Raw genomic sequence first — 27,170 nt, forward strand, 5'->3', positions numbered from 1 at the left:
ATACCTCTTAATCATTGTATTTGTAAATCACGCTTGGGAAATCACACTGGAGTTTGAAGATCAGTATCTAACACAGAATGCATCACTCCCTTTTTAAAAAAATTCGGCATCTAAAATTTTTCAGTAAATTCTCACATTTTATTTTCCTTGCAAGACGTAGATCTTGTGACTGTTTTTCTAAGCTTTTTTCCTTAAACCCATGGCATCAAATCTGTCTCTATAGTGCTGGTAGACAAAAGAAAAGCTTTTAAAATAGAATTTATGTGGTAAGCAATGCTTGTTTCTTGCTTTCCTGAGCCTCTTAAACTTTCCGCAGTTTCTTTACTAAAAAGCCCTCCGGTGTCGCCTGTGTCCCCACGCTGGACCTCCTCACCCGCGTCCCTGCCCTCTTGCCTGCCGCTGCTTGTGCCTCCCCGGTGACACCGTCTGTGCTTTCGCTGCTGGGGGACTAATTCAGCTCCTGATCGATGCTCAAGCTCTGAGTTGAAAGGTCATGTCTGTCGCAAAATGAATGTCGTCACCGTCTTACTGCTCCTCCTGCATAGCTGGATCTGAATCTGCTCACTCCACGCTTGCAGTAGAAGCAGCGGAAGTTCATTTCCTAGTTGTCACCTAACTAGACCCCCTTGGGGTGGTGGGGACCTGGGGAGCGGTCGTCGGTGGGTCCTGACCAAGGTCGGTGCTCCCGCCCTGTGATGTTTCATGCGCCCTCAGGCAGGACGGGATTCTCCCACTTTATAATTCCAGGCTCCTCTGCTACAAAGCATGATTTTTCCAGGTGATAAAGATTTCTTACGTGTGTTGTTGAAAATTTGAAAACCAGAGTAAGTCCAGGGAAAATTCCAAATGATCCATCCTGCTTCCCTTCAAGGGATTTTGAGATTATTACGCGACCCTTTACATTCAGGTTTTTATTCATACAAGTTTCTCGGAGCCGGGCTCACAGTTGTAAAGTGGGCAATGCCTGTCTGTGACTGGGCCAGGGCCGTCCTTACAAGGTGGGTGGAAGTGATGCTCTGAGGGCCTAAGTAGGGTGTCTTGTTCTGGTTCATGAAGGATGGTCGGGCGGTGGTCAGGATGAGCCTCGCCAGGCCTGCTCAGTGGGATCCTGGAGCCGGGGGGACAGAAGGCCGGGCTGGCGTGTTGAAGTCTCTGGGTTTCTCCCAGGGTTGTGTGTGTTAAGCCACAGTGAGGTTGAGGCTCTTAGGAGGCCTGGGTTCGGGCTGGACCTCGGCTGGGCCGGACACTTACAAGAAGTGGGGCAGCAGGCAGGACCGTGCTGGGGGAGGGGCCTGAGGTGGCCAGAATGTCCCCAGGGCCTAGGGTGAGGACCCCGAGGTGGCCTCATGTGGTCAGCTGTCACATCCTCTGGACACTTAACCGCTGTCCTCTTGTCACCTACTCCTTGTCAGCCTGTGTGCTGAGCTTACAGACATGTCACCCGAAACAGATGCCGGGGGATCTAATGCCTCGTAAGGTCCCGGCATCTCTGGGGCAGAGTTAACGCCTCAGGGCAGGTTTTTAGGGACTCCACAGGGTGAGGCTGTGCATTGCATCTACTCCTCAGAACCAGCACGCTCGTCCCCTTCAGAACCACAGCTGAAGCGACCTCGGTGCTGCCCGGGCCCCGGGAGGTGGCCGTGGCTGCAGCTCTGCTGGTGGCCCTGAACTACGTCGGTGTGGGTGGCTCAGCGTCGCCCCCAGGACCTCGGGCTCGCGTCCTGGACAGGGTTTTCCCCGGGCCCCCAGTGTCCCTCCCGTTTTCTTGGCGATCAGAGGAAAAGCAGGGGAGTGATGGTGTCCAGAGGGTGGAGAGCACCTGCAGGTGTAGAACCGCCATCAGATTTCAAGGTACCGGCGCCCCTGTCCGCTCCCTACGCCGTGCGCCCCCTGACCCAGAGTGTCCCGGGGGCGGGGGTTCAGAAAGCCCAGGAGTCCGTCTAACTGTGGGGCTCACGTCCGGATCCGGGCGGCCCTGCAGTGGTCCTGAGCTGCGCTGGGGCGGAGGAGGGTCCGTGTGGGGACTGGGAGCCAGGCCGGGTGGAGGGAGCGAGAGGCAGGTGAGCAACCCCCTGGAGCCCCTCACCTTCCTCCCGGCCACTCCCTGGACTAACCCCCCGCGGGTCCTCCATCCACGCGTGCTTGGGCTGCAGCCCCCCGAAACCCGGCCTGTTTGGGACTCTAGGGAATGGATGGGGAGAGGAGTAGGGGGTGGGCAGGGCGCACAGCCCTCTGGGAGGCCTGGGTCCGTCCTGCCTGTGAATTTTCCTGCAGAAGGCACCCCGAGGTGGTTTTAGGCGGGAGGAATAAAGACGGACGGGGCGGAGGCCCATCGCGCACACGTTCTGCTGAGCACCTGGCTGTGTTTGGAGCTGTGGCTTCAGGGACCCGGGTCAGTAATGAGCCACTTTGACTAACACTGAGGCGGGGGATCCGGACCCAGACCTGTGCTTGAGAAGGCCCGCTCCTCTGACATCTGAGCCAACAGTTTCACTGGGATCCCAACCAACTCGGGGCTCAGGGCACCCAGCGCTGCTCTGTGTGAGATTCACAGGGCCCCGAGGGGAGGGGGCTCCCCAAGCTCTGCCTTCAGGGCTGTGGCAGCTGGCACTGCGTCTCCTATGTGGGTCCCAGCAGACTGGCCCAGCCCCTAAGCTCTCCCCCAGCGCCCACCCCCAGTGGCTGCCCTCACCTCCTCGCAGATGCCAAGAAGGGACAGGCTGTTTTCTCCAGCCCTAACCCAGCGCCGCCCCGGCCCCGCTCTGCTGCCCGCCTGCCTGGCCCTGTGGTGTGCCGGGTCCGGAACCCTCGCCTGAGCCTGCACCCCGAGGCCCCCCAATTCTGAGTCTCCCCCTGCACCCCATGTCCCCCCACTGCTGGGTCCCCTCTCCTGCAGCCCAGGCCCTCCACTTCTGAGTCTCCCCTCCTGCACTCCATGTCCCCCTACTTCTGAGTCTCCCCTCGTGCACTACATATCCCCCAACTGCTGTCCCCCTCTTACACCCCAGGCACCCCATTTCTGAGTCTCCCCTCCTGCACTCCATGTGCCCCCCTGCTGGGTCCTCCCTCTTGCACCCCATGTTCCCCCACTGCTAGGTCCCCCCTCCTGCACCCTGAGCCCCCCACTTCCAAGTCTCCCCTCTTGCATTTCATGTCCCCCCACTGCTGGGTCCCCCCTCCTGCACCCCAGGAGCCCCACTTTTGTGTCACCCCTCCTGCACCCCATGTCTCCCCCCTGCTGGGTCCCCGCTCCTGCACCCTGGGCCCCCCACTTCCGAATCTCCCCTCCTGCACTTCATGTCCCCCCACTGCTGGGCCCCCCTCCTGCACCTCAGGGCCCCCACTTCTGACTTTCCCCTCCTGCACCCCATGTCTCCCCACTGCTATGTCCCCCCTCCTGCACCCTGGTCCCCCACTTCCGCGTCTCCCCTCCTGCACTTCATGTCCCCCCACTGCTGGGTCCCCCCTTCTGCACCCCAGGCGCCCCACTTTTGTGTCTCCCCTCCTGCACTCCATGTCCCCCACTGCTGGCCCCCCTCCTGCACCCCAGGTCCTCCACTTCTGAGTCTCTCCTCCTGCACCCCATGTCTCCCCAATTCTGAGTCTCCCCTCCTGCACCCCATGTCCCCCCACTTCTGAGTCTCCGCTCCTGCACCGAATGTCTCCCCACCTCTGGGTCCCTCCTCCTGAACCCCAGGGCCCCCACTTCTGACTCTCCCCTCCTGCACTCCATGTCCTCCCACTGCTGGGTCCCCTCTCCTGCACCCTGGGCCCCCCACTTCCGAGTGTCCCCTCCTGCACTTCATGTCCCCCCACGGCTGGGTCCCCCCTCCTGCACCCCAGGCCCCCCACTTCTGAGTCTCCCCTCCTGCACTCCATGTCCCCCACTGCAGGGCCCCCCTCCTGCGCCCCGGGTCCCCCAACTGCTGGGTTCCCCCTGCTGCACCCCAGGTGCCCCACTTCTGAGTCTCTGCTCCTGCACTCCATGTCTCCCCACTGCTGGGTCCCCCCTCCTGCACCCCGGGTCCCCCACTTCCGAGTCTCCCCTCCTGCACCTCATGTCCCCCCACTGCAGGGTTCCCCCTGCTGCATGCCAGGCGCCCCAGTTTTGTGTTTCCCTCCTGCACTCCATGTCCCCCCATTTCTGAGTCTCCGCACTTGCACCGCATGTCTCCCCACTGCTCTGTCCCCCCACTGCACCTCCGGCCCTCCACTTCTGAGTCTCCCCTCCTGCAACCCATGTCCGCACACTTCTGACTCTCCCCTCCTGCACCCCATGTCCCCCCCACTGCTAGGTACCCCCTCCTGCACTCCATGTCCCCCCACTTCTGAGTCTCCCCTTCTGCACTCGAGGCCCCCCCTCTTCTCAGTCTCCCCTCCTCCACTCTATGTACCCCCACTGCTGGGTCCCTCCTCCTGCACCCCATGTCCCCCCAACTGCTCTGTACCCCCTCCCGCACCCCAGGCCCCCCACTTCTGACTCTCCCTGTCTGCACTCCATGTCCCCCAACTGCTGGGCCCCCTCTCCTGCACCCCATGTCCCCCCACCGCTGGGCCCCCCATCCTGCACTCCACGTACCCCCACTGCTGGGTCTCCCCTCCTGCACCCCAGGCCCCCACTTCTGAGTCTACCCTCCTGCACCCCATGTCCCCCCTCTGCTCTGTCCCCCCCTGCACCCCTGGGCCCCCACTTCTGAGTCTCCCATCCTGCACTCCATGTCTCCCCACGGCTAGGACCCCCTCCTGCACCCCAGGCCCCCCACTTCCGAGTCTCCCCTCCTGCACTTCATGTCCCCTCACTGCTGGGTGCCCCTCCTGCAACCCAGGCCCCCCACTTCTGTGTCTCTCCTGCACCCCATGTCCCCCCACTGCTCTGTCCCCCCTGCACCCCCGGGCCCCACTTCTGAGTCTCTCCTCCTGCACCCCATGTCTCCCTAATTCTGAGTCTCCCCTCCTGCACTCCATGTGCCCTGACTGCTGGGTCCCCTCTCCTGCACCCTATGTCCCCCCACTGCTAGGTCCCCCCTCCTTCACCCTGGGCCCCCCACTTCCACGTCTTCCCTCCTGCCCCCCAGGCCCCCCACTTCTGAGTCTCCCCTCCACCCCATGTCCCGCCACTGCTAGGTGCCGCCTCCTGCTCCCTGGGCCCCCCACTTCTGTGTCTTCCCTCCTGCACTCCATGTCCCCCACTGCTGGGCCCCCCTCCTGCACCCCAGGTTCCCCCACTGCTGGGTTCCCCCTGCTGCACCCCAGGTGCCCCACTTCTGAGTGTCCCCTCCTGCACTCCATGTGCCCCCACTGCTGGGTCCCCCCTCCTGCACCCCAGGCGCCCCACTTTTGTGTCTCCCCTCCTGCACTCCATGTCCCCCACTGCTGACCCCCCTCCTGCACCCCAGGTCCTCCACTTCTGAGTCTCTCCTCCTGCACCCCGTGTCTCCCCAATTCTGAGTCTCCCCTCCTACACCCCATGTCCCCCCACTTATGAGTCTCCGCTCCTGCACCGAATGTCTCCCCACTGCTGGGTCCCTCCTCCTGCACCCCTGGGCCCCCCATTTCTGAGTCTCCTCTCCTGCACTCCATGTCCCCCGACTTCTGCGTCCCCCCCTCCTGCACCCCAGGCACCCCACTTGAGTCTCCGGTCCTGCACCACATGTCTCCCCACGCTGGGTTCCCCCTGCTGCACCCCAGGCCCCCCACTTCTGAGTCTCCCCTCCTGCACCCCATGTACCCCCCTTCTAAGTCTCCCCTCTGGCACTCCATGTCCCCCCACTTCTGAGTCTCCCCTCCTGCACTCCATGTGCCCCCACTGCTGGGTCACCCCTCCTGCACCCCAGGCCGCCCACTTCTGAGTCTCACCTCCTGCACCCCATGTCTCCCTAATTCTGAGTCTCCCCTCCTGCACTTCATGTCCCCCCACTGCCGGGTTCCCCCTGCTGCACCTCAGGTCCCCCCACTGCTGGGTTCCCCCTTCTGCACCCCACATGCCCCACTTCTGAGTCTCCCCTCCTGTACTCCATGTCCCCCCACTGCTGGGTCCCCCCTCCTGCACCCCAGGTGCCCCACTTTTGTGTCACCTCTCCTGCACCCCATGTCTCCCCACTGCTGGCCCTCCTCCTGCACCCCAGGTCCTCCACTTCTGAGTCTCTCCTGCACCCCATGTCTCCCCAATTCTGAGTCTCCCCTCCTGTACCCCATGTCCCCCCACTTCTGAGTTTCTGCTTCTGCACCGCGTGTCTTCCCACTGCTGGGTCCCCCGTCCTGCACCCCAGGGACCCCACTTCTGACTCTCCCCTCCTGCACCCCATGTCCCCCCACTGCTATGTCCCCCCTCCTGCACCCTCGGCCCCACGCTTCCGAGTCTCCCCTCCTGCACTTCATGTCCCCCCACTGCTGGGTTCCCCCTCCTGCACCCCAGGACCCCCACTTCTGAGTCTCCCCTCCTGCACTCCATGTCCCCCCACTGCTGGGTCCCCCCTCCTGTACGTCTGGCCCGCCACTGCTGGTTCCCCCCTGCTGCACCCCATGTCACCCCACTGCTGGGTTCCCCCTGCTGCACCCCAGGTGCCCCACTTCTGAGTCTCCCCTCCTGCACTCCATGTTCCCCACTGCTGGCCCCCCTCCTGCACCCCAGACACCCCAGTTCTGAGTCTCCTCTCCTGCACTCCATGTCCCCCCCACTGCTGGATCACCCCTCCTGCACCCCATGTCCCCCCACTGCTGGGCCCCCTCTCCTGCACCCCATGTCCCCCCACTGCTGGGCCCCCCCTCGTGCACTCCACGTAACCCCACTGCTGGGTCTCCCCTCCTGCACCCCAGGCCCCCCACTTCTGAGTCTCCCCTCCTGCACTCCATGTCTCCCCACGGCTGGGACCCCCTCCTGCACCCCACATCCCCCCACTGCTGGGTCTGCCCTCCTGCACTCCATGTCCCCCCTCTGCACCCCTGGGCCCCCACTTCTGAGTCTCCCCTCCTGCACCCCAGGTCCCCCACTTCTGTGTGCCCTTTGACCGCATGGATGCACGTTCCCTCTGACTCCGTACCCATCCTGCTTCAGGCTCTCCACAGCTCGCTGGGCTGTTGAAGGAGTGCAATAGCTACCCGGAGTTTTGTGTCCTCGTTTGCGTGGTGCCCGCCACTGTTAGCAACAACGTCCCAGGCACAGACCTGAGCGTGGGCTGTGACAGCGGACTGAATGTTGTCATGGAAGTAAGAGCTTCTGTGTTTGCCGTCGTGGTTTGTTTCTTTGCCGCAAGAAGACAGCCCATCAGGTGGAACCCGTAGGGTCTGTCTTTCCCCCTCAAGGAGAAACGGAAGGGGGACCCCATCCGATCTTCCAGGACAAATGAGTCCAGTTTACCGTCAGCTCAAGTTTGCGTCACTTCCCACCCAGCTTCTCTTTCTCTGGGAGGGGGGGGTGAGCCCGGAGGGTGAGCCCACCTTTGCCGACTAAAAATAGGCTGTTCCATGGGTGCTCTGGGTGATCCCTGTTCCTGCACCCCCTAGACCAGTGGCCTGAGGTGCCTTCCAGTGTGGTGAGGCTGCTGCCAGGTCCCCAGGTGACGAGCTGGCCGCGTGGTCCGCTGGAGGAGACGGGACATGGAGCAGGTTGGGGCGGGGGAGTGTAGACGGTCCCGAGGGGCGTGAGAGTCCAGCCGCCTACGGGCCACGGGGAGGAGACGCCCTTCCTTGTAGTGTGAGGGCGCTGCCCTCGGGGGCTTCACCCGCAGCCCCTCCCCTCTGCATCCGAGTGGGGGTCCAGCAGCTCAGGTGTCACCCGCGCTCTGTCTGCGGGGCCAGCGCCTCCGAGCCCCGCCCACCCGGCTTCTGCTCTGGGGCGTGTCCTGCCCCATCAAGCCCCCCTCCCCCCCACAGAGGTTCAGAGCCCTCTGTGCTGGAGGGTTCTCGCGCTCAGCTGGGCACAGACCACTGGGAAAGAGCGGTTCAGTGCAGGCTCTGACTGCAAGGCGCGGAGGCCGTCACCAGGACCTCCGCCGTCCAGGCCGACGGGCACGTCTGGGGCATTCTGCTCCCCAAGATGGGGGCTCCGCGGGCCCAGCACTTAGCCCCCCCGCTTCCATCAGGTAGCCCCGGCCATAGATGCTGGTGGGGGCAGGCATTCCCCCCACTCCTCCGCAGGGCGTTGTCTGCACCTCCAGACGCCCGCCCTCACTGTCATCCTCCCGCCCCTACCTGGCACGTGTCACCCGCCACCCGGCCTCACCAGCCGCCTGCGCCTTGTGGATGGGAACCCCCAAGGGGGTGCGTAACTGCGCGCCGAGGTGTCTTCGTGCCCGAGCCCATGCGCTCTTTCCCATCTTAACGCCCTTCCAAGCGCCACCTCATCTTTTCACATTGGGCTTTATGTTTACAACACCCACGTGGCAAAATGTGAGCAGTTCTGGGACTTTGAATAACTTGAGGACTTTCCTCCAGTGGAGAATTCCCGGGGATTTTTCTTGGGGAATCCTCTGTCCCCGCCAGAGGGCGCCAGCGCTGGGCGAGAGGGGATCTTCCCGCAGCGGCTGTGGCGGCAGGGCTGGTCCGGGCCGGGCAGGGGCGTCGGCCCTCCTGGATGCCCTCCTCTCACCCCAGAAGTCAGAGCCAGCCCGCCCTGTACCACCCACCAGGGACTGGGGCGCGCGGTCCTGCGGCCTCTTCCGTGCCAGCCCTGCTCTCGGTAATTGGATGAGACGCTGCCGGGAGGACTTGCTATTTTTAGATCAAGTGAACTCAAGCCTCAGACACAACCTGGGTGAATGAGAGAGTTGACAGGCGTTTAAGCGCCTGGCTCCCCGGGGCTCCCAGCCGCCCAGGCCGTGTCAGCTGTCAGGTGCCCGCAGTGGCTCCCTCTTCACCGTCTGAGTCGGGCCGAGACGCAGGTACTCGCCTCGCAGGAGAGGGGCTTTGCCCTTAGGTGGTTACAGAGCTGCTCTCTGCGTTAGTGACGGTGACTCTCTGCCTTCAGTGTCAGGCTGGATCAGGAAAGGAACCCACGTGACCTGCAGCTCTGGGAGGGGCCTGTGCACCCCCCAGCCCTGAATTCCTCTGAGACAAAGACCAGGCAGGGAGGTTTAAGTGCTTGAAGGCCACGTAAAGGAGCCCGTGGAAACCCTCCCGCCCCCTGTGACCCCCACACTGCTGGGCACCCGCATCCCCGCCTAAGTACCGGGAAGACAAGATGGGTCGCCTTGATGCGATTTCTTCTTCCCATCTTGGCTCCTGGAGAACGCGGAGCTGCCCACCGGCTGAAGCACGCACTGAATTTTGATTAAATCGATCTAACTCTTTGGGGAGGGTGATGATCCGTCAAACACATTGAAAGTATAGTCAGGAATGATGGGAGGGAGCCTGTGTTTGTTCATCAAAGCGCTCCTTCACGTTTAACCCGAGGCACTGGAGTGAGGACCCCCCATTGGTGGCGGTATACTTTGGCGCACAAACCTCTTTTCCCCGAAACGTGACCCCTGGTCTCCCAAGCCCCCGCCCCCACCCCCCATTTAAGATTTCACTCCGGACGCAGAGCTGTTCAGACTGATTTAGGGAACCCTGTATGGTTACCCGTGACTGGCTGATGGACGGGGCAGGATGCTGCCTGCTTTTCTTTCTTTCGTTGTCAGACACTTACTGAGCGCTGACTGTGCGATTCCCGTCTTCATGGGATTTGCAGTCTAGCGAGGAAGGCACCCCACCCCCGAATCAGAGAATTACTCAGTCGCAGAAACCTGTACTGTGGTGACTCCTGTGGAGAGAGGCCTCGAGGTGTCACCAGAGCCCCTGGCAGAGGGGACCTGCAGTCCTGGCGACCACGCATCCTGGATTTCATTCCCACATAAGGGCTCGGTCTCAGGTTCCAGGCATGAGGCCCTGGGTGTTTTTGGGGGCCGCAGTCCAGCCCCCACGAGCAGGCCGTGAGAGGCCCCTGGGGCGGGCGGCGGGGACTGGTGTGATGCTTCTGAAGGGCTGAGTGAGGCCAGATGCGGACACGAGCGTGTGTGGTGGACAGACCAGGGCAGGGGCCTTGCAGGCTCCCCCGAGAGAGGACGGCGCCTGGATGGGTTTCTGTGTCCCCGAGGGCCCGGTGCAGGCATTTCCTGGGGGCGGGGGTGGGACGGCCATCTGTGTATTGGCGAGTCTTCCGGGGGCAGGTCTGGAACCATCGTCCAGCTCTGGGGAGAGGTGCCCCACGGGAGGTAGTCCAGGGATAGACTGAGGACAGCCAGATCCAAGCGTCCTCGGGGCTTTCCAGGAGAAAATAAAGCAAGGGATTTGCCCGCTGCCCGAGCCCGACAAGCCCGGCAGCGCAGCCCTGCGAGGCCGCGGGCAGAGGGCACGGGGGCCCCAGCGCACCGACCGAGGTCAGGGCCGGGCTGTGGGGTGGTGTCCCACGTGGCCTGACCGTGTCCTTCTGTGCAGACGTGTGACCGCATCAAGCAGTCGGCCAGCGGGACCAAGCGCCGCGTCTTCATCATCGAGACCATGGGGGGCTACTGCGGCTACCTGGCCAACATGGGGGCGCTGGCTGCTGGCGCCGATGCCGCCTACATCTTCGAGGAGCCTTTCGACATCCGGGACCTGCAGGTACGCGGACACAGGGCCGGGGGTGCTGCCGCCTGATGGGTCGACAGAGGCGCTGGTGATGCGCCAGGTTCGGGCACCCGCCCCCCACCTCCTTGTTCCCTGACTGCACTCACGCCAGTGACGCGTTAGGGCTCTGTCCGCAGTGACAGGGTAACAGCAGGAACAGACACGTTTCAGGGCACCTGCTGCTCTTTAACCCAAGCTTGAAAGTTTCTGTCTCTTACACTCTTGTCTATGAAGCAGTTATCGCCCTTCCTGGGAAGGCCCCACACCCACAGGGACGCGGACGTGTTCAGGGGGCCCGGTGCTTTGCCGGCTGATGGCTACGGATGTCCAGGCTGTGGGGTACACACAATGGCCAGAGCTCGGGTGTCCCTGTGGGGCTGAGTGGGGCGAAATGTGCAGCAGCTGGAGGACAGCACCCCTGCCCGGAGGAGCCCCTCGTCCCCTGGGACCGCAGGACGTAATGAGGGTTGCCCGGCGCCCACTGGGGAGGCTTGACCAGGCAGGGACGCAGCAAAGTAGGTGTTTTCAGCTAAAGCCAGGACAGGAAATACACTCACTTACCTGCAGCGTGCTTCTTTCTAAACATGTTTGCTTTTGTGTCACTCTCTCCCTTTCTTGCACATTTTCTTTCGCAAGACACAGTAGTTCTTCCTTAGAAAATTTGTGCACCGATTTGAGTCTCTAGGTTTCTCCTGGCCTGAAAATGCTTGGTAGGCAGTTTTGCGAGTTTCTGTATAGTCAGGTAACAGGTATTTTCCTCTGAGATAGAAAACACTGTCATGGAAATGGATAAGGAGCAGTGGAGGAAAGTATCAGCTCTAGGCGAGTACATGGAATACACACACTGATGTGTTCAAGGGAAACCGTTCATCTGGGCGTCTCCCATGGACGCCATGTGTGGCACTGACTCAGTGACACCCCCCTCCCCCTGCCGTGGCCGTGGGCTGCTGGGTTACAGGTTCCCTGGCGTTTGTCACTAGCTGATACGTCACTCGTCTGCTGTCCTCTCCGCTACGAGGTGAACTCGGAGCAGCTGCCCCGACTTCCCCGCTGCCACTGTCACAGGGCTGGACAGTACCCGGCACACAGTAGGCACTTAATAAAAGTGTCCTGTCTAAGGGAACACTCTTTCCTAGTCCAACGTGGAGCACCTGACGGAGAAGATGAAGACCACCATCCAGAGGGGACTCGTGCTCAGGTAAGGGGCCTCTGGCTGCCCCCAGCTGAGCCCCGGCTGCTCAGAAAGAACCCGCTTCGCCTAACCCCCCGCGAGCGGCCACTTCTCTGCACGATCTCGCTCTGAATCCTGCAGAAATGAGCGGAGTCACTGTGCTGCTTTGTGTTCAGACTTGCAGGCATTTAAATAATTGGACGGTAATTTTTAAAAATTCATTTTTGCTGTGTAGTCAGTTTTCTTGTTTAAGATTCTGCAAGTCATTTCTTTAACTAAGCCGCTGACCTTGATAGAGAAGGCCGTGTGCAGTGGCGGGCAGGATGGGAGCAAGCTGCCGTGTGTTTCAGGAATGAGAGCTGCAGTGAGAACTACACCACCGACTTCATCTACCAGCTCTACTCAGAGGAGGGCAAGGGGGTGTTCGACTGCAGGAAGAACGTGCTGGGTCACATGCAGCAGGTGGGCCGCGGGCTAGGGAGGCGGCCAGATGCCTGTGACTTTTCTCAGATGGGTGTCCTATTTTAGCCATTTTGGAAAAAAATGTGTATTCATGGGTAAATTCCAAGATGATTAAAATCAACATCTGAACTGTGTTATTGTTACACCAGATATCACCAGCCTCAGGAATCCTTTCCACTGTTTGTGATATTTGGGCAGATGGGCTTTTTAAGGAAAGCCATCCACTTTCATATAAATAGTGACACCAGTTGAGTGGATAGACATTCAAATTAAGTATTTGATTCAGTATCAGGCCTTATTACCCATTTCAATTGGAATCTCAGACAGATGATACTTCTTTGAGATTTGCATCAAATTGGAGCGATTTGGGAAGAATCTTGGGGTACACATGTAAATGCACCCAGATGACAAGGCAGGCGGCGGGCGTGGAGGGACCCGGTCCCCTGACGGCAGGCCTGTCCATCACCACCGCTCAGTCCTGTGTCTTAGGAACTTGTAGCCCAGGGCCCATTAATGCACTGAATCCCCTGAAACTACATGATGGACTGACTGGTGGGCGTGTGTGTGCCTTTGTGAAAGCGAGCCCACAGAGTTGATCAGATTCTTAAAGGACCTGTGACCACCCCTCCCCACCCCTGTAACCTACCCCAAAACAAGGTTAAGGAATCCTGCTAAAGATTCTAAACTAACAAAGATGCTTGTTGACCAGTTGGTTGATTAAAAGCCTCCTCCTTCGGGGAAGCACTGAGATGCCTGATGGGCTGGGCTTTGGCTGCAGGAGTTATGGGGTTTGTTTTGGTTTGTTTGGTCCCAGCCATATACAAGGAGATAGAACTATGCAACAAAAACTCCCCAAAACCCATTACAAATTTGAGTCTCTCAGAAATGTGATGTGAATTTTGTTAAATAGTCATTTTAATTTCTATTCCATTTAAAAAAACTAACAGTCAGAAAGGTGTCGCTGTGTAACTAACATTCAGGTACTTCTAACCACCAACAGGGTGGGGCGCCTTCTCCATTTGATAGAAACTTTGGAACCAAAATTTCCGCCCGAGCCATGCAGTGGATCAGCACGAAGCTGAAGGAGTCTGCGGGGAGAGGTACCAAGTGGGCAGCGGGGCGGCCGCAGCGCTGGGTGGTGGGGGGGCCGTGCTCCGGGCCCCGGTTTCTCCCTGGCTTCCACCCGGCCTGGGACTGCACGGGACAGAACCAGCTCTCACTCAACTCTGCGGCTGCTGCTTAAGGCTCAGGTTATAATTAGGAATAAAAGTAATTAATGAAACAAAATGCTCATTACTGAGGGAGGCATTCCAGCCACGTGGCAACATCTGTCTTCCTTTAATGGAAGACTGCCAGCTCGAGAGGGCTCCGCTAGCAAGGCCCCAGATGGGAGCTTTCCTGGCTGTGTTTCTTTGCCTCGTGGACGCTCTGAACTGGCTTTCACTTAAGATACTTGGCTTCTTCATTGACTCCTTACGGCCTCTTTTTGGAGAAAATGACGGAGGATGGGGAGGTGCCTGGACTATGTCCTCCTGGGCGGGTCCTCCCTCCACGTTTGACTCCGTCCCACTGGCAGCAACGTTGGGATTTGGTGATGTCATTCCCCGGCTCTCCTTCAGGGTTTCTCTTTGTAGGATTAAACCTTCAAAGGCTCTGGTTTTGTGGTTTAGGTGAGAGAAGCAGAGTGCGTTTCCCTGACCTGCCTCTGATGCAGCTGTAGGGCCAGCTTCTGACACCATCGCTGTGGCCCACCTTTGCCCTCCTGCCACCCGGCTGGACCAGGGCCTCTGGGTCCTGCCCTGACCCTGGAGTGGGCCGGTTCTCCAGACCAGTCTCACCCACCACAGGCTCGCCTGTGGGGCGCGATCCCCTCCCTCCCTGGGCCACACCCGATGGACCCGTCACCTTTGAAGTATTGCTGTGACGCTGGGTGGGACTGAGACAGCCCCCCCCCCCCACCCCCGTGGCTGTAAGTGGCTAAACCTCTAGGTTATGAGGGAAGCGCCAGGCCCTTCCTGCCTATGGATCATTCTTGTTTATTCTGTTACTGCTTCATGTTATCTGATGATTTCTTGTTTTGTCTATATCATTTCTTAGGATTTAAAAATATTTTGATTATTTTAGAGGAATTTTTAATATTTTATAAGGAAGTTCATATTTTATATTCTGTCGAAGTCACATGTTGCAGACGTGTCTCTCCCATTTGTGGCAAACCCTGTCATTTTCTGCAAGGTTATCTTTTAATGAGGTGCTCTTTTTTTAACATTTTACTTTTTACATCTTTTTTTGGCTGCACTGGGTCTCAGCTGCGGCACGTGGGATCTTTCGTTGTGACGCGTGGGTTCCAGGGTGCGTGGGCTCTGTAGTTTGCAGCGCGCGGCACAAGCTCGGAAGTTGTGGTGCCCGGGCTTAGCTGCCACGTGGCGTGTGGGAACCTAGTTCCCCAACCAGGGATCAAACCCGTGTCCCCTGCATTGGAAGGCGGATTCTCTACCACTGGACCACCAGGGAAATCCCAAGTGCTCTTAATTTTAATGTACCCAATTTTTTTAACTTTGTCCTTGAAAATTTGAGCTTTTTGTGTTACTAAAATATTCACCTCTTACATTTAGTTCTTTAATCCACTTGAACTGATGTGCAGTTTAAGGTGTAATATTTTCCATGTGTTCAGTTGAGTGCCAGTCATTGAAAAATCCATTTTTTTTCCCCCACCCTGCAGTATAAACTCCATCATAGATCAGGTATCCAAAAACATAAGGGACTATTTCTGGATTGTTAAGTTGATGTTTTGGCATTCAGTTACCGATCCGTGCCAGTGTTCCAGTTTTGTGAACAATTACTAATACCTAGTAGGGCAAGTCCTACCTGGGCCTTCTTCCAGTTTTGGCTATTCCTGGCCCTTTGTGTCAAGGTCCATCAATTATGTTGGATTTTTTTTTTGGGGGGGGGGGGAGATGGTTACATTTAAATATAAATCATTTGGAGGAAGAATTGACATTTTTAAAGAACTGAACTTCTAGCTCATGAACGTTTAATCTCCATATATTTAGGCCTTTTGTTATCTTATTAAAGCACTGTTTTACATAAAGATCTTGCATATCTTTTGATAAGTTTATTCCTTAGTGATTTTAAAAATAAATTGTATGGGACTTCCCTGGTGGTGCAGTGGTTAAGAATCCCCCTACCAATGCAGGGGACACAGGTTCAATCCCTGGTCTGGGAAGTTCCCACATGCCGCGGAGCAACTAAGCCCGTGCGCCACGAGCCTGCACTCTAGAGCCCGTGAGCCACAACTACTGAGCCCGTGCTTTGCAACGAGAGAAGCCACCACAATGAGAAGCCCACGTGCCACAACAAAGAGTAGCCCCTGCTCACTGCAACTAGGGAAAGCCTGCGAGCAGCAATGAAGACCCAATGTAACCAAAAATAAATTTATTAAAAATATATATTATTGCAAATGGTATTAGTAGTTTCTTATAGCTGGTGTACAGAAATACAACTCATTTTTGTACTGATTTTTGCAATCAGTAACTTTCTACACACTCTCTTAATTCTAGTAATTTGTAGATTATTTTTCTTTTGGTTTTTATTATCCACACATATGGCATCTGTATACGACCTTTTTGGTTTTTTCTTTGATACTTTTTGTGGGTGTTTGTGTTCCCTCCAGAGAAATCCTGACATAGTGACAGCAGAACTCCTGTCTTGTTCTCGACCCTAATGGCACAAGGAATGCCTTCAATGTTTCATGACCGAGAATTCTCACTAATATTTAACTGAAGTCTTTCTTTCTGCAACTTATTATTTGCTGATGGTCTTTGATAGTTACTGGATACCTCTGATGTTCATTAAGTAGTTTTCCAGTCGTGAAGGCTATAACACTTTTGAGTCGAATGAGACAGTCACTTGAATTTCCTTCAGCCGACTTGCTAGTGCTGAGCCCACCTTGCTTTCCTGGGGTGCGTCCCCGACACCCCCAGCTGTGCATGCTCTTCTCACTGCAGGCTGGCCCCATCCGCTCTGTCCCTGTCCATTGCGGGGGGTGGGCAGCCTTGTTCTAGCTTTTAAGAGGCCGGGGGGTTCCCCGGGGAGAGCATTTCTAAGGCAAGTTTTGTTTTGATTTTTGGATGTTTGCTAAACCTCTACCTGCATCCCAGCTCTGCTTTCTGTGCAGGGAAAGCTGACGGCTGAATTTCTTCAGTGTTTATAGACCTGCTGGTGTTTGTTCCTTGAATCTGTCTTTTATTTTCCACGAAATTCTCAATTCATCTAAATTTTCAGAAAACTTACCGTGAAAATCTTCGTAATACCCTCTTTTCTTTTCAGTGCCTGCAGCACTTCGCCCTCCCTTCACTCCAGACCTTGGTTATTTGTGCCGTTACCTTGACTTCACCCCCTCATTTTCTTACATCATCATTTTTCTGTCTTATAGGAAAAAGATTTGTAAGTGACGATTCCGTCTGTGTGCTGGGAATAAGCAAAAGAAACCTGCTCTTCCAGCCTGTGGCCGAGCTGAAGAAGGAGACAGACTTCGAGTAAGTGCTCGGGGCCCTGGGGGAGGGAGGCCCGCTGGGTGGGGGGCCCAGGCCCTGCTCAGCCACCCCTCCCCCTCCCGCAGGCACAGGATCCCCAAGGAGCAGTGGTGGCTGAAGCTGCGGCCCCTCATGAAGATCCTGGCCAAGTACAAGGCCAGCTTCGAGGTGTCGGACGCGGGCCAGCTGGAGCCCGTGCAGCCCCGTGGCCCCGAGGAGCCTGCCACCATCTAGATGCCCCACCTGCCCGTTTTGTAACGTTTAAGTTATTTATGAGCACTTTACGCGAGCATCGTCCAAGTGAACCCTGAGCGCGGCCCGCCTTCCCCGTCCCCTGGCCCCCGGCACGGGGTGTCAGCAGTGCTGTCTTGTGTGTCCTGCTTCACAAACTGCGGATCCTGCAGAATTAAAAACGTTTGCTAAAAGCCAACCACAGTGCCTGGTTTCTTTGTTTTCTAAGTGGGAGTTGAAAACCTCGGGGTGTGTGAGTGGCTCTCAGGGTTTTGTCGGCAGATACAGGCACATGTTTTCTGGGGAGCCGGGAGACAGGCAAGGACAGAGGCACCCGGAGGAAAGAGGTGGCGCTCTGACAGAGGCACCCAGAGGAAAGAGGTGGCGCTCTGACTGGCTGGCAGGCGCGTGGGTGACTCGCCAAGTGCACCAGGTAAGGTGATACCCCCCGGGGGGGCGGGGGTGGATGCGCACCTGAGTCTTTAGACATGAGCTCCTCTGCCCCTGCTGTGCGCCTGGAGGAGGCGGAGGAGGGGATTCAGTTCCTTTCAAGGCAGGGCGGGCAGTTTCCTTTCTGTCTGACAGCGTTGACGGGGTGGAGGAGTCAGATCCCGGAGTCAAAGTTGATGCCGTTCCCCAGCCCCGCGTCCTCCAGGCCGGACCACCGCACCCGCTGCTCCGCTGCCTTGGTACGGCCCCGCCGCTGGGGTGAGTGGAGAGCAGACGTCGGGACACCTCTGTCCCTTTGCTCGTGCGTTTCTCCATAAAGGCCCTAAAAACTGCTTTAACAAAAAGTGATTTAAAATAATGATGACTATAAAGCATAGGTAGGTCAGAGTCACCTTTTATTTTTAAAGTATGTGTTCTAGGTTTAATAGGTAAAATAAGCATTCATAGCATTAGACAGTCTTAAAAACTATAATCTGTGCATCTCTGGCACTTAGTGATTTCTTCGTGATCACTCTATTTCCTTCTTCAAGACAGAAACGTTTTCGTCTGACTTGACTTGCCAGGCAATACCTTAGGCAAAATCATAAGAATGCTGTATACATATATATGATCACATATACATATGATCAAGAGTTTTGCAAAAAAATAATAACTTAAAGGTCAGAAAAGCACAGAGCTCAGTGTCAGGAGGCCTAAGGCTGGGCCAAGTCCCAGGGAGTCAGGGTCATCTGCTACCTAGTCACCCACGACGGGTCCTTGGCGATGCTCGCATTGTCTGGTCCGAGCAGAGCCACGCCGTGTGTGCTCCTCCCGGCGCCCAGGTACCTGCAGGTGGAGGGGTGGGGGTCACTCAGGCACCAGCGAGGGGCGCAGGGTCTGGGCACTAAACCACCTGGCTCCTACTCACCTGTTGCTCACATCGACCAGATCTTCGTGGCGGACGGCGAAGAGCTGCTCGCGGTGCGCCTGCTTCACCTCATCCGAGAGGCCATACAGGAAGCAGTCCAGGCCTGAGTGAGCGCAAGTGACAGGAGGGAGGGGCATGTGGCCACCTTGGCCCTTTACAGCCTGTTTCCACCAAAGGTCACACTGCTGCCCGTCACGCGCCCACAGCGCGCTCTCCTCCCGACTCAGCTGAGACGCATGGAGGCCGGGAGGGCGCGAGCCCGGGGAGCCGCGTGGGGGGTCCTGGCTGTTGACACCGCGGCTCGAGGCGCGTCACCTACGCCAGATACCTTTGTCTGAAGGAGCCACCGGAGCGTCCACGGCGGCGAAGACAGAGAGCTTTGCCTCGTTGATGTCCTGCTGCGTGAACCTCCCAGACTTGGCCCAGTCGATGGCCTTCAGGAAGGACTGCAGCGTCTCCGTGGAATGCGGGTCCCTGGAGACCCAAGGAGTCAGACTCACATGTTTGGCAGAAAAAGTATAGGGGACACCCAGGCACGACTTCAGTTCTTCCACGCTTCGGGGTTGTTAATGGCTGTTTTAACAGTCCAGACAACCCAGTACTCTGGAAATTGACGTGTGGCCACACAAGCCACCGACACACTCTCTGCAGACCTCGCTTGTCACCCCCACTTCGCCACCTGATCCCTGACTACACCGCTGTGACCCCGGAGAGCCGGGGGGACCAGCCGGAAGGAACAGAAGATGCTCGTAAGATGCACCCAGAGGGCACAATGATCACCCCTCAGAGGCCAATTTCCAGGGTCCTCCCCTGAACAGAAAGCTCCAAGGCCCCTCATTCACACGTGCATGTGGTCCTGAGGGTGTCTTGTGGGAAACGCCTCGTCTTTCATGTCCCTCGAGACCCGTGGCCCCCGCATGACCACATCAGCCCATGTCACGGGACGTGAAGCGGTCGGGGGCAGAGAGAAACCCTCCGTCCCTGAGGTGCCAGAGAGGCAGCAGGGCCACAGAACAGAGACGTAAAAGGGCAGAACAGTTTGGCCCTGAAGACCCAGCCCGGCCCCGGAGAGCTTCCAGGTCATCTCCTTACACACCCTGGTTACCAAACCCCAGAGCTATTTAAGGCCAGGGTTTTCTGTCCCCTCCCGCTGCCCCTAAGGCCTGCAGCCAAAAGGACCTTGCTGGGTGGGGCTACACGCCGGCCCAGGGACAACAGGGGAAGCGTTTTTCTGAAGTTCGCTCCACGTGTGAGGACACTGGGGCCAGACGGCCCGACTCACCTGTACGAGTAGAGCGTGAAGATCCCGCCATAGCTGAGTCTGGCGCCTCCACCATAAGCACCGCCTTTTTCTCGAATTTCCGTGTGCAAGAATTTAGCTGTCATCAAGCGTGCCAGGATCTTGAGACTGAAAAGATGAAAAAAACGTGAGTTAAAAACAACGCGGCTAGCAGGGCAGTACTGAATATATAAACGCAGAGTAACCCAAGATGATGGCAAGTGTGTCTGAGTAAGAACAAAATTAGAACCAAGTAAAGCGATACATACATCATGACCTTTTTTAAATTTTAAAATAGAAGCTAGGAGAAAAATGTGAGGAAGATGAACTTTCAGAGGCTTGGGTGAGGGGGTGGGACAGGAACGTCCCTCCTGCTTGACCTGCTGCGGCACACGGAACGTTTAGCAGTGAGTGGTCTCCGCGGTGCAGGCGAACGTGTGGCCCGTCACTTACTTAAACCCCTGCGTCGCCTGTGCGCTCACGTGTGTACACACGAGGCGTCCTCCCTCAGAAAACACTCCAACAGCGTGAGCTTCTAGCAGGGGTCCCACGTCCCCATGGCTTCCATCGTGAGCAGTGACAGCTGCTGCCCCAGCGCAGCCGAGGTGGTTCCGCAAGGACGGCAGCCAGGCCGACCCAACGGGGGCCTCGCCTGCTCACACCCCGCCCCGCCCCCTGACTGGTCTTTCTACAACAGAGCAGGCGACACAGGCAGAGGGGACGCGAGTGGAGGAGCGAACCTGAGGCTCTGGGAGAGGGTGGGGACCCCGTGCAGATAGGCCCTGATCCCCCACAGGGATGGGGCTCCACCCCCCACGCATCTTTTTTCAGAAACTTCTGTTATTTCTGTTACGTAAAGGAAATTATAAAATACAGAAGAATGGAAAAAACACCTATGATCCCAGCACCCAGGAGTAGGTACTTCTTGTTTTTGTTTCTGAACCTACATCTTTCTATTCAATATAGAAACACACGTTCCTACTCCTGATGGCCTGGCAGAGCATGTTTGATTCCTGTAAACACGGAAACAAGCTGACGGAGAAGCTGAGGTGTGCTGACACTTCCCACACAGACACCCTGTCCCTTGAGCCCAGCAGCAGCGCCGTGCTCCAGAGCTGCTCCGCACCCACCATCAAGCGTCCCCAGCGGCGCCCCTCCCCCTCGCACCTGGCGTGGGCCGGGGCCGCGTACGGGGCAGTCCTGATGCACTCGGCTACGTAGTTCACCGGGAACGGGAACAGGAAGTGCGTCTTCATCGGGCAGGGCTTGAAGGTGGGGTCCTGGGGGCAGAGGCCGTCACCACCGTGTGGCCCAGGGGCCAGCTGGGCAGGTGCCCCCGAGTACCCAGACCCCCGCACTGCGACGCCCTGGGCAGCCCCGGCCACGTCGCCACACATAACAGCCAGGCGCTGATGACCGCGTCCCGCACAACCTCACCTCAGAGCTGAGATGAAGTATCCTACCCCCAACCCAAACTCCCCTGGGACCATATCATGGCACGCCATTCCCAGGGCAGTGTGTGTGACCTTGCTTGGTCACTCTCCCAGGACAAGCCAGGCCAGCTGCCAGAGCCACCAGAGCGCTCAGGGGCAGCGGGGCGCACAGGAGGGGAGGTGACCCCCACGTGGCAGTGACGTTTAACCAGAGGTGGACTGAACACGAGGCGTCCACACAGACAGCACCTGGCGGTCCTACCCGACAGACACCCAGCTGGTGACGGAAGGGCCCACGGATGCACAGCGGGCAGGGCATTAAGCGGAAGGGACTCACCGTCACCAGCTTCCTCGTGACCAGGGAGTGCCTGCCAGGTCCCTCAGGTACAGGTTTCTGAAAGTAAAATGTTTCCCAGAGAAATGAGAAAACGCCCAAGCTCAGGTGAGCAGGTTAAGATACGTTCCAGGAAGTGCACAGAGCTCACGACAAGCGTCAGGGTACATCTTCTCGAGGCTTCAAGCTCTGAGGCTGCTGCATCCCCAGCCCAAGTGGCCCTCCAATCAGGAGACTTCACTGCAAGGCTCAAGTGGCTACAGGGAAGCACAGGATCGAAGGCCAAACTACAGGGTTTAGATTCACTGGGTTTCCTGGCCCTACGGGCAGGCAGGGGGCACAACCTCACCTCCACCACGTGCGGGGGCGCAGGCTTCCGCTCCTTCTTACTCCGGCTGAGGGTCCTGAGGAAGCTGTCCACCGAATTCTCCACCTGAGACATCTGCTGGGGAGTAGCATTCACGGAACATCTGTTTAAAAAAGTCTATGTGCAGAAAACCATTACTATGAAAAATAAAATGTTACATTTTGCATAATTAAAACAAAGATAAATCACATACAAAATAATGCTCAAAAGTGTAAAAACGTTTACATGTAAACGTAAAAAGAAAAACCGAATAAAACAGCAGCCAAACAAGGCAACACTACAGCCGTCTTCCTTCACCACATGTTTTCCAGGTACAAAAAAGCCTGTCCCTTATCTCAGTGTCTTACAGACAATAAACAGCCAGTTCTGCTAAACTCTGCGCTCTCCTGAGAACAAGGAGGATGCAGAGACTAGATCTCCAACAGTGCCTTCAGGGCTACAGTATCAGAGGACTGAAAACGTAATTATTGTCTGGAAGAGAATGAATCGGTCATTAAAGTAGAAAAGTGTAAGTAGGCAAAGAACTGCCACGCTCCCAAAAAACATTTCTCTGTGGCTCTTCTGAACTCTACAGAATCACAGATACCATCATACGTACAGCACACTGACAAATTGTATCCTTTCTGGTTTTGGCCATAAATCCTAAGTCTTATTTTGGTTGAAATAACAGGTACCATGACAACAACACTGTGTTCTAGGCTCTAGACCAACTGCTTTGCAAACATGCTCTCCCTCCTTGCCCTAAATCTGCAAAGGACTATTTCATGGAGGAAACAGAAGGTCCCCGTGGTTAAGTTCCCCGAGACGCCAGCCATGAGTGCACGGGCAGCCCAGGAACTAACTGGGCGCCGGCTCTGCTGGCCAGAGGCCCCCAACCTCCTGCTGCCCAGATGGTCCGGGACAGCCTGCTAGTGACTCCCAAGAACTGCTGGGCAAAGGTCCTGGGGCGTGTTCCACGGAGGGAACTGCAAGCTCATCTAAGGCGGCGGCGCTGGCGGTGAGGCGGGTGCTGCCAGCTCAACAGCCGTCGTCCTCTTTAAGTCTCTTTCGTGTCACAACCTGAGCTGAAGGCCAACCACGTGCAGAGGCTGGTGTTCACCCCAAACTGGTGCACAATTATTCTTACGAGAACCTCTGAGCTTTCACTGTGGCCTCGGGCAAGAGGACCTCGGCGGGGTCTCACTGAGGCTCATTTACGGAACATCCGCTGTTGACTCGTGCAGCAGGGAGTCCACCTGTGGCTCCAGGTTAAAGCAGCCTGCCCTCCTCCCCACCTCCCAGGACACTTGTTCAACTTCTGTATAAAACAGCTCTTTCACTGTTAGAACATCTCGAGTCTAAAACGATTCTGTAGCCTCCACCAAGCGTTTTCTAAAAAGCATCTAAAACTACACTTGGTGACACAGGATGAGGATGGAGTCTTTGCTTAGAAACAAAGTGCAGCCCCACCTGAAGTTATCACAGTTCAACAGATGCTTCTTGATGCGCGGGAGCTTCCTCAGGATGGGCTTGATGTCCGTCATCTCTGCGATGCTCTTCATGAGCCTCACCTAAGCCAGAGAACCGATAGGTAGAGATAGACGCGCCTTGGCCTGGACCAGACTTCCCTGACACGGGGTCCCGCGGGGACATGGTGGGGCCAGGTTCTGTGCTTGCGGGGGACACGCACTTGCTCGGGGTGGGGGTGGGGGAGGGACCGCAGGCTGGGAGGAGGAGGGTGAGCGAAAAAATTTTCCCCATGAAACTTGGCCAGTTTGAGTTAGCCTTCCTGAGACACGAACAATCTATTACGAACCCTGGAGACCCAGCCGCCCCTGAGCGCATCACCTGGTCCATCCCCCCGAAGGTCTCCTGCAAGTCCCCAGCGGGCGCCAGCGTCCTGCCCGCCCTGATGGACGCATAGAGGTGGCCTGCGTCGGGGACCCCGTTGGACAGCTCCTGAGCTGTCATCTTCACCAGCACTCGGAAGTGCTCCTCCTCCTCAAAGCAGGGGCTGCGGAGAAAGAAAAGGTAGTAAATGAGACCCAGTCACGCCCCTTCAACAGCAGGGAAATTTGCTAAGTGTAGGTTCTTAGATGATGTAAACCGTCCCTGGAGATGTCATGAGTCCATAGGAGTCACAGGGGGAAAGAAACCAACAACCAACAAAGGCATGCAGCTTCCGCTCTCAGGACTCGGGTCTCTGGTATGTCTGGGGATTTACGTCTTTGCAAATACTTACTTGTTAAAGATTTCACTCCACAGATGCATCATGTCTGGTAGGTTTCTATCGAGGCAGAAAGATGAAAAGAGCACACCCTAAATCATGACAGAAGAAAAAGAATAAGGAATTAATTATGATGTAATTTAAAAGAAAAAAAGATGCCGGAGAAGACAACCGTCACCACCCTGTGCTGAGGAAACAGCCACCTGCTCGTAGGTGTCGAGGTGCGAGTCGTCGGGGAGCACGTGGGGGGCAGCAGCCAGGCCCCCCGTCTTCAGGTCCACCTGCTGGGCCAGCTCCCTGTAGTCGAGGCCGCCGCAGCCCAGCCTGTGCAGGGAGAGCGCAGAGTCACCGGGGCGGGCCGGGTTCCCACGCAGCGCGTCCCCCCAACACCGCCTGCCAGCCCTGCAGCTGCTCCCGCCCCCACCCAAACTCTGCAGGCTGCAGCCGCTCTGCTCAGGTAGTCTTGGGGGTGAAACCTGAAGAACGAGCCTTAAGAAAAAAAAAGTCACTTCAACTTCTTTTGTAGGAAACATTCTAATCACTGTTCCTAATGTAAGAACTAATTCAAGCCAAGGCGATCACTGAGTTTTTTCCTGACTCCACGCTGCCATGGAAGGGCAGGCGGTGGGAGCCATACTGATAAAAGAGCAGAGAACTCGGGAAAGGTTCACCTCCTCCGGGGGTGACCCCAGGCCTACACGTCATATTTAAAGGCTTACATTTTCTGATGAAAATAATCAACTCTTCATAATCTTAAAAAGAACTCAATTGTTGAGATATAGCTATTACCTTGTATTACCAAGGTATAGTATTACCTTGCACTCTACATTTATAAATATTTTAATGTACTGTATTTTAGTAAGAAAGTATGATTACCATAAGGAAAATTCTCAACAAATACACCATCCACCTTTCTGTAACACTATGGGATTTGAAAATTAAAATGACTCACTGAAAATTGATACTGATACATTGAAACAACACACACAGAAAACATCCACTACTAAACATGCGAAGACGTGCAGAGGTCTATAAATGCGTGTCTTCGCCCCAGAAGGAGCCCCTTACTTGGTGAGGACGTTGCAGAAGAGGGGCACATAGGGCCGGAGCTCCTCGGGCAGGGTGTTCAGACTCGAGAAGGCTCTGAAGTAGATCACGCCATTGGTGGGCTGCGTGCAGTACTGGACGGGCGTGTCCCCAGCTGCAGGAGCAAAGGCACTTCTTTATAATTTTTACCAGTAAAGTTTTAACCATGTAACCGTCATTTAATATTTTTAAAATGCTAAAGCTTTTCAAGGATGGAGGTTTACATTTTATATTAGCCAAAAAACACTATTCATTTGCCATAATTCAGACAAATTTCCCTCTTGTACTTTCATTACAATAAAAGCTGAAAGTCTTCAACGCTAAGTAACCCTTGCGCTTCATGAAAAACGAGAGCAGAGTAAGAACGTTCTTGGGGTTTTCTAACCACCCCACAGTCCAGCTGCAGTCCAGCTGCCCTCCCCGCCTGCACCCAGACCCTCCTGGGTATCGGCAGGGACTCTGGCAGGCCACTCCCACAAGAGGTGACCTCACTTTCACCCACCCCAGACGCAACTCACCCCCTAACAAGTCCTGACCCCAAACCCGAGGACCCTCATGACCCACAGCACACTGGAACCCACCCCGCTCGACATCCCAGGCCTCTGTGGCCCCAGGTCCCTCACAACTGTGTGTTCTACTTTTTACATCCCGAGCGCAGTGCCCTGAACCAGCGGAAGAACTAAGGCATCTACTGATGATGAATTACTTCACTGATTCCTTACTTGAACACAATGAACTTCACTGATAAACCAATCCTGAGGGGGTTAAACGATCAGTGGGACGTGAACCCCGCTTCCCAGAAGCCTGGGCCAGAGAGGAGGCTTCATTTACATGCGCAAATGAATCCATCAGGTGTGGTAAACGCGACGGGCCCCGGGACAACAACAGGCATGTCACGCAAGTCAAAGGGATGCCCGCACACAGCCTGAATCCTAAGCTAGACGCGGGAACCAGTGAGGGTGTAAGGCTGTTGTCAGACCTGCTCAGGAAGGAGCAGCAACCTCACATCACGGCCATGTAGAGAAGCGTCAGCACCACAGGGCATGTCTCCTGTGTCCAGCAGAAGCGAGTGACGGGCGCAGACGTGGGGGGATGACGGCAAGGAGCGGCTGCCACCCGCTCCGTGCCCCACAATGCGACACCTAGTGCTGTGGGCCTCTGGACCCCGGCTGGGCTAAGGAGCGGGCGTGGGCAAGGGGCCCAGAGGACGCCCGTGCCCTTGAGAACTGCATGAACACACACACAGTGGAACCTGAGGCCTCCCCGCCCCCAGAGGCAGCTCGGCCCTGTCGGACCCACCCGGGGAAAAACACATGCAGGCCCTCGAGTCCACATCTGCCATCGCTGAGCTGGACTAGGAACGGGGCTGGAACGTCCTATGAAGACAAACCCACTGGTGACTCTCCCCCTGTGGACGCTGAGACGCAGACTAACCCCCAGCCGGGGCACCAAGATCCGCCACTGACCTGCCAGAGCCACCTCCACCTCCGTGAACGGGATGCGGGGCTCGATGTCCGACACCTTCAACGCGGGCAGACACGACGCGTCCTGAGGTTGACTTTGCTGAGCCTGTAATTCCAAACCTAAGAGGAGAATGAACATCCAGGACGATACTTAGAAAGTCTTACTCGGTTCAGCTCTTATTTATTAACTTATATTAAGACTCAGCATCTCCCATGCCAAGCGTGGGGAGCCCGTCAGCACTGGGGTTCAGAGGTTTCCCAGGAAACCAGATTTAGAAGCATAATAACCGGCCCGGCAGGCAGCTCTCTTCCTAATTCTCATTCTCAGCGATTTAAGAGAACGATTTTGCTGGGGGAAGGGGGGAGCAGTTTGCTCAAGCAGTTTCCCCTCTGCCCCCAAACAAAATTTTCTATTAGACACTGAACTAATGGATTGAAACTAACTTTTGTGCTTATTTATTCTTATGTCATTTTCACAAACCTCAGCAATACGCTTGTGTAATCACATAAAGTTCACAAATACAAAAATGGGTAAAATACATTTTCTGGGCCTGATCAGAGGGTAGATGCCCCTTTTGTACAGACTGGGCAGCCCGTGGGGAGGGGCCCCAGGCTGCAGCTGGGGGACGTCACGGGGTAAAGTCAGCGCTCCCGCTGTCACCTCG

The 27,170-nt window shown here is 56.5% G+C and overlaps 2 protein-coding genes across 3 annotated transcripts in view; one reads left to right on the forward strand and one right to left on the reverse strand.

Moving 5' to 3' along the window:
- PFKP (phosphofructokinase, platelet) overlaps positions 1-17,179 on the forward strand; it is a 69,635-nt gene extending 52,456 nt beyond the window's left edge. Inside the window, exons 17-22 of the mRNA XM_068559574.1 lie at positions 10,414-10,578; positions 11,721-11,782; positions 12,106-12,217; positions 13,218-13,317; positions 16,650-16,752; positions 16,836-17,179. Coding sequence (XP_068415675.1) covers positions 10,414-10,578; positions 11,721-11,782; positions 12,106-12,217; positions 13,218-13,317; positions 16,650-16,752; positions 16,836-16,983 — 690 coding nt within the window. The 3' untranslated portion in view covers positions 16,984-17,179. The remainder of the gene's footprint in view (positions 1-10,413; positions 10,579-11,720; positions 11,783-12,105; positions 12,218-13,217; positions 13,318-16,649; positions 16,753-16,835) is intronic.
- A 625-nt stretch (positions 17,180-17,804) lies between these two features.
- Positions 17,805-27,170, reverse strand: part of PITRM1 (pitrilysin metallopeptidase 1) — a 32,162-nt gene continuing 22,796 nt past the window's right edge. Inside the window, exons 15-27 of one of the 2 annotated variants that reach the window (XM_068559571.1) lie at positions 26,509-26,625; positions 25,025-25,157; positions 24,160-24,280; positions 23,972-24,048; positions 23,578-23,743; positions 23,200-23,300; positions 21,733-21,853; positions 21,387-21,443; positions 20,784-20,896; positions 19,620-19,745; positions 18,666-18,811; positions 18,338-18,440; positions 17,805-18,255 (exon numbers count right to left, since the gene is read on the reverse strand). In XM_068559571.1, coding sequence (XP_068415672.1) covers positions 18,162-18,255; positions 18,338-18,440; positions 18,666-18,811; positions 19,620-19,745; positions 20,784-20,896; positions 21,387-21,443; positions 21,733-21,853; positions 23,200-23,300; positions 23,578-23,743; positions 23,972-24,048; positions 24,160-24,280; positions 25,025-25,157; positions 26,509-26,625 — 1,475 coding nt within the window. In that variant the 3' untranslated portion in view covers positions 17,805-18,161. Of the gene's footprint in view, positions 18,256-18,337; positions 18,441-18,665; positions 18,812-19,619; positions 19,746-20,783; positions 20,897-21,386; positions 21,444-21,732; positions 21,854-23,199; positions 23,301-23,577; positions 23,744-23,971; positions 24,049-24,159; positions 24,281-25,024; positions 25,158-26,508; positions 26,626-27,170 lie in introns of those variants that run through there. The other variant, XM_068559573.1, reaches the window with a different exon arrangement.

The sequence above is a fragment of the Eschrichtius robustus genome, chromosome 1 (genome assembly GCF_028021215.1).
Source record: "Eschrichtius robustus isolate mEscRob2 chromosome 1, mEscRob2.pri, whole genome shotgun sequence".
NCBI lineage: Eukaryota > Metazoa > Chordata > Mammalia > Artiodactyla > Eschrichtiidae > Eschrichtius > Eschrichtius robustus.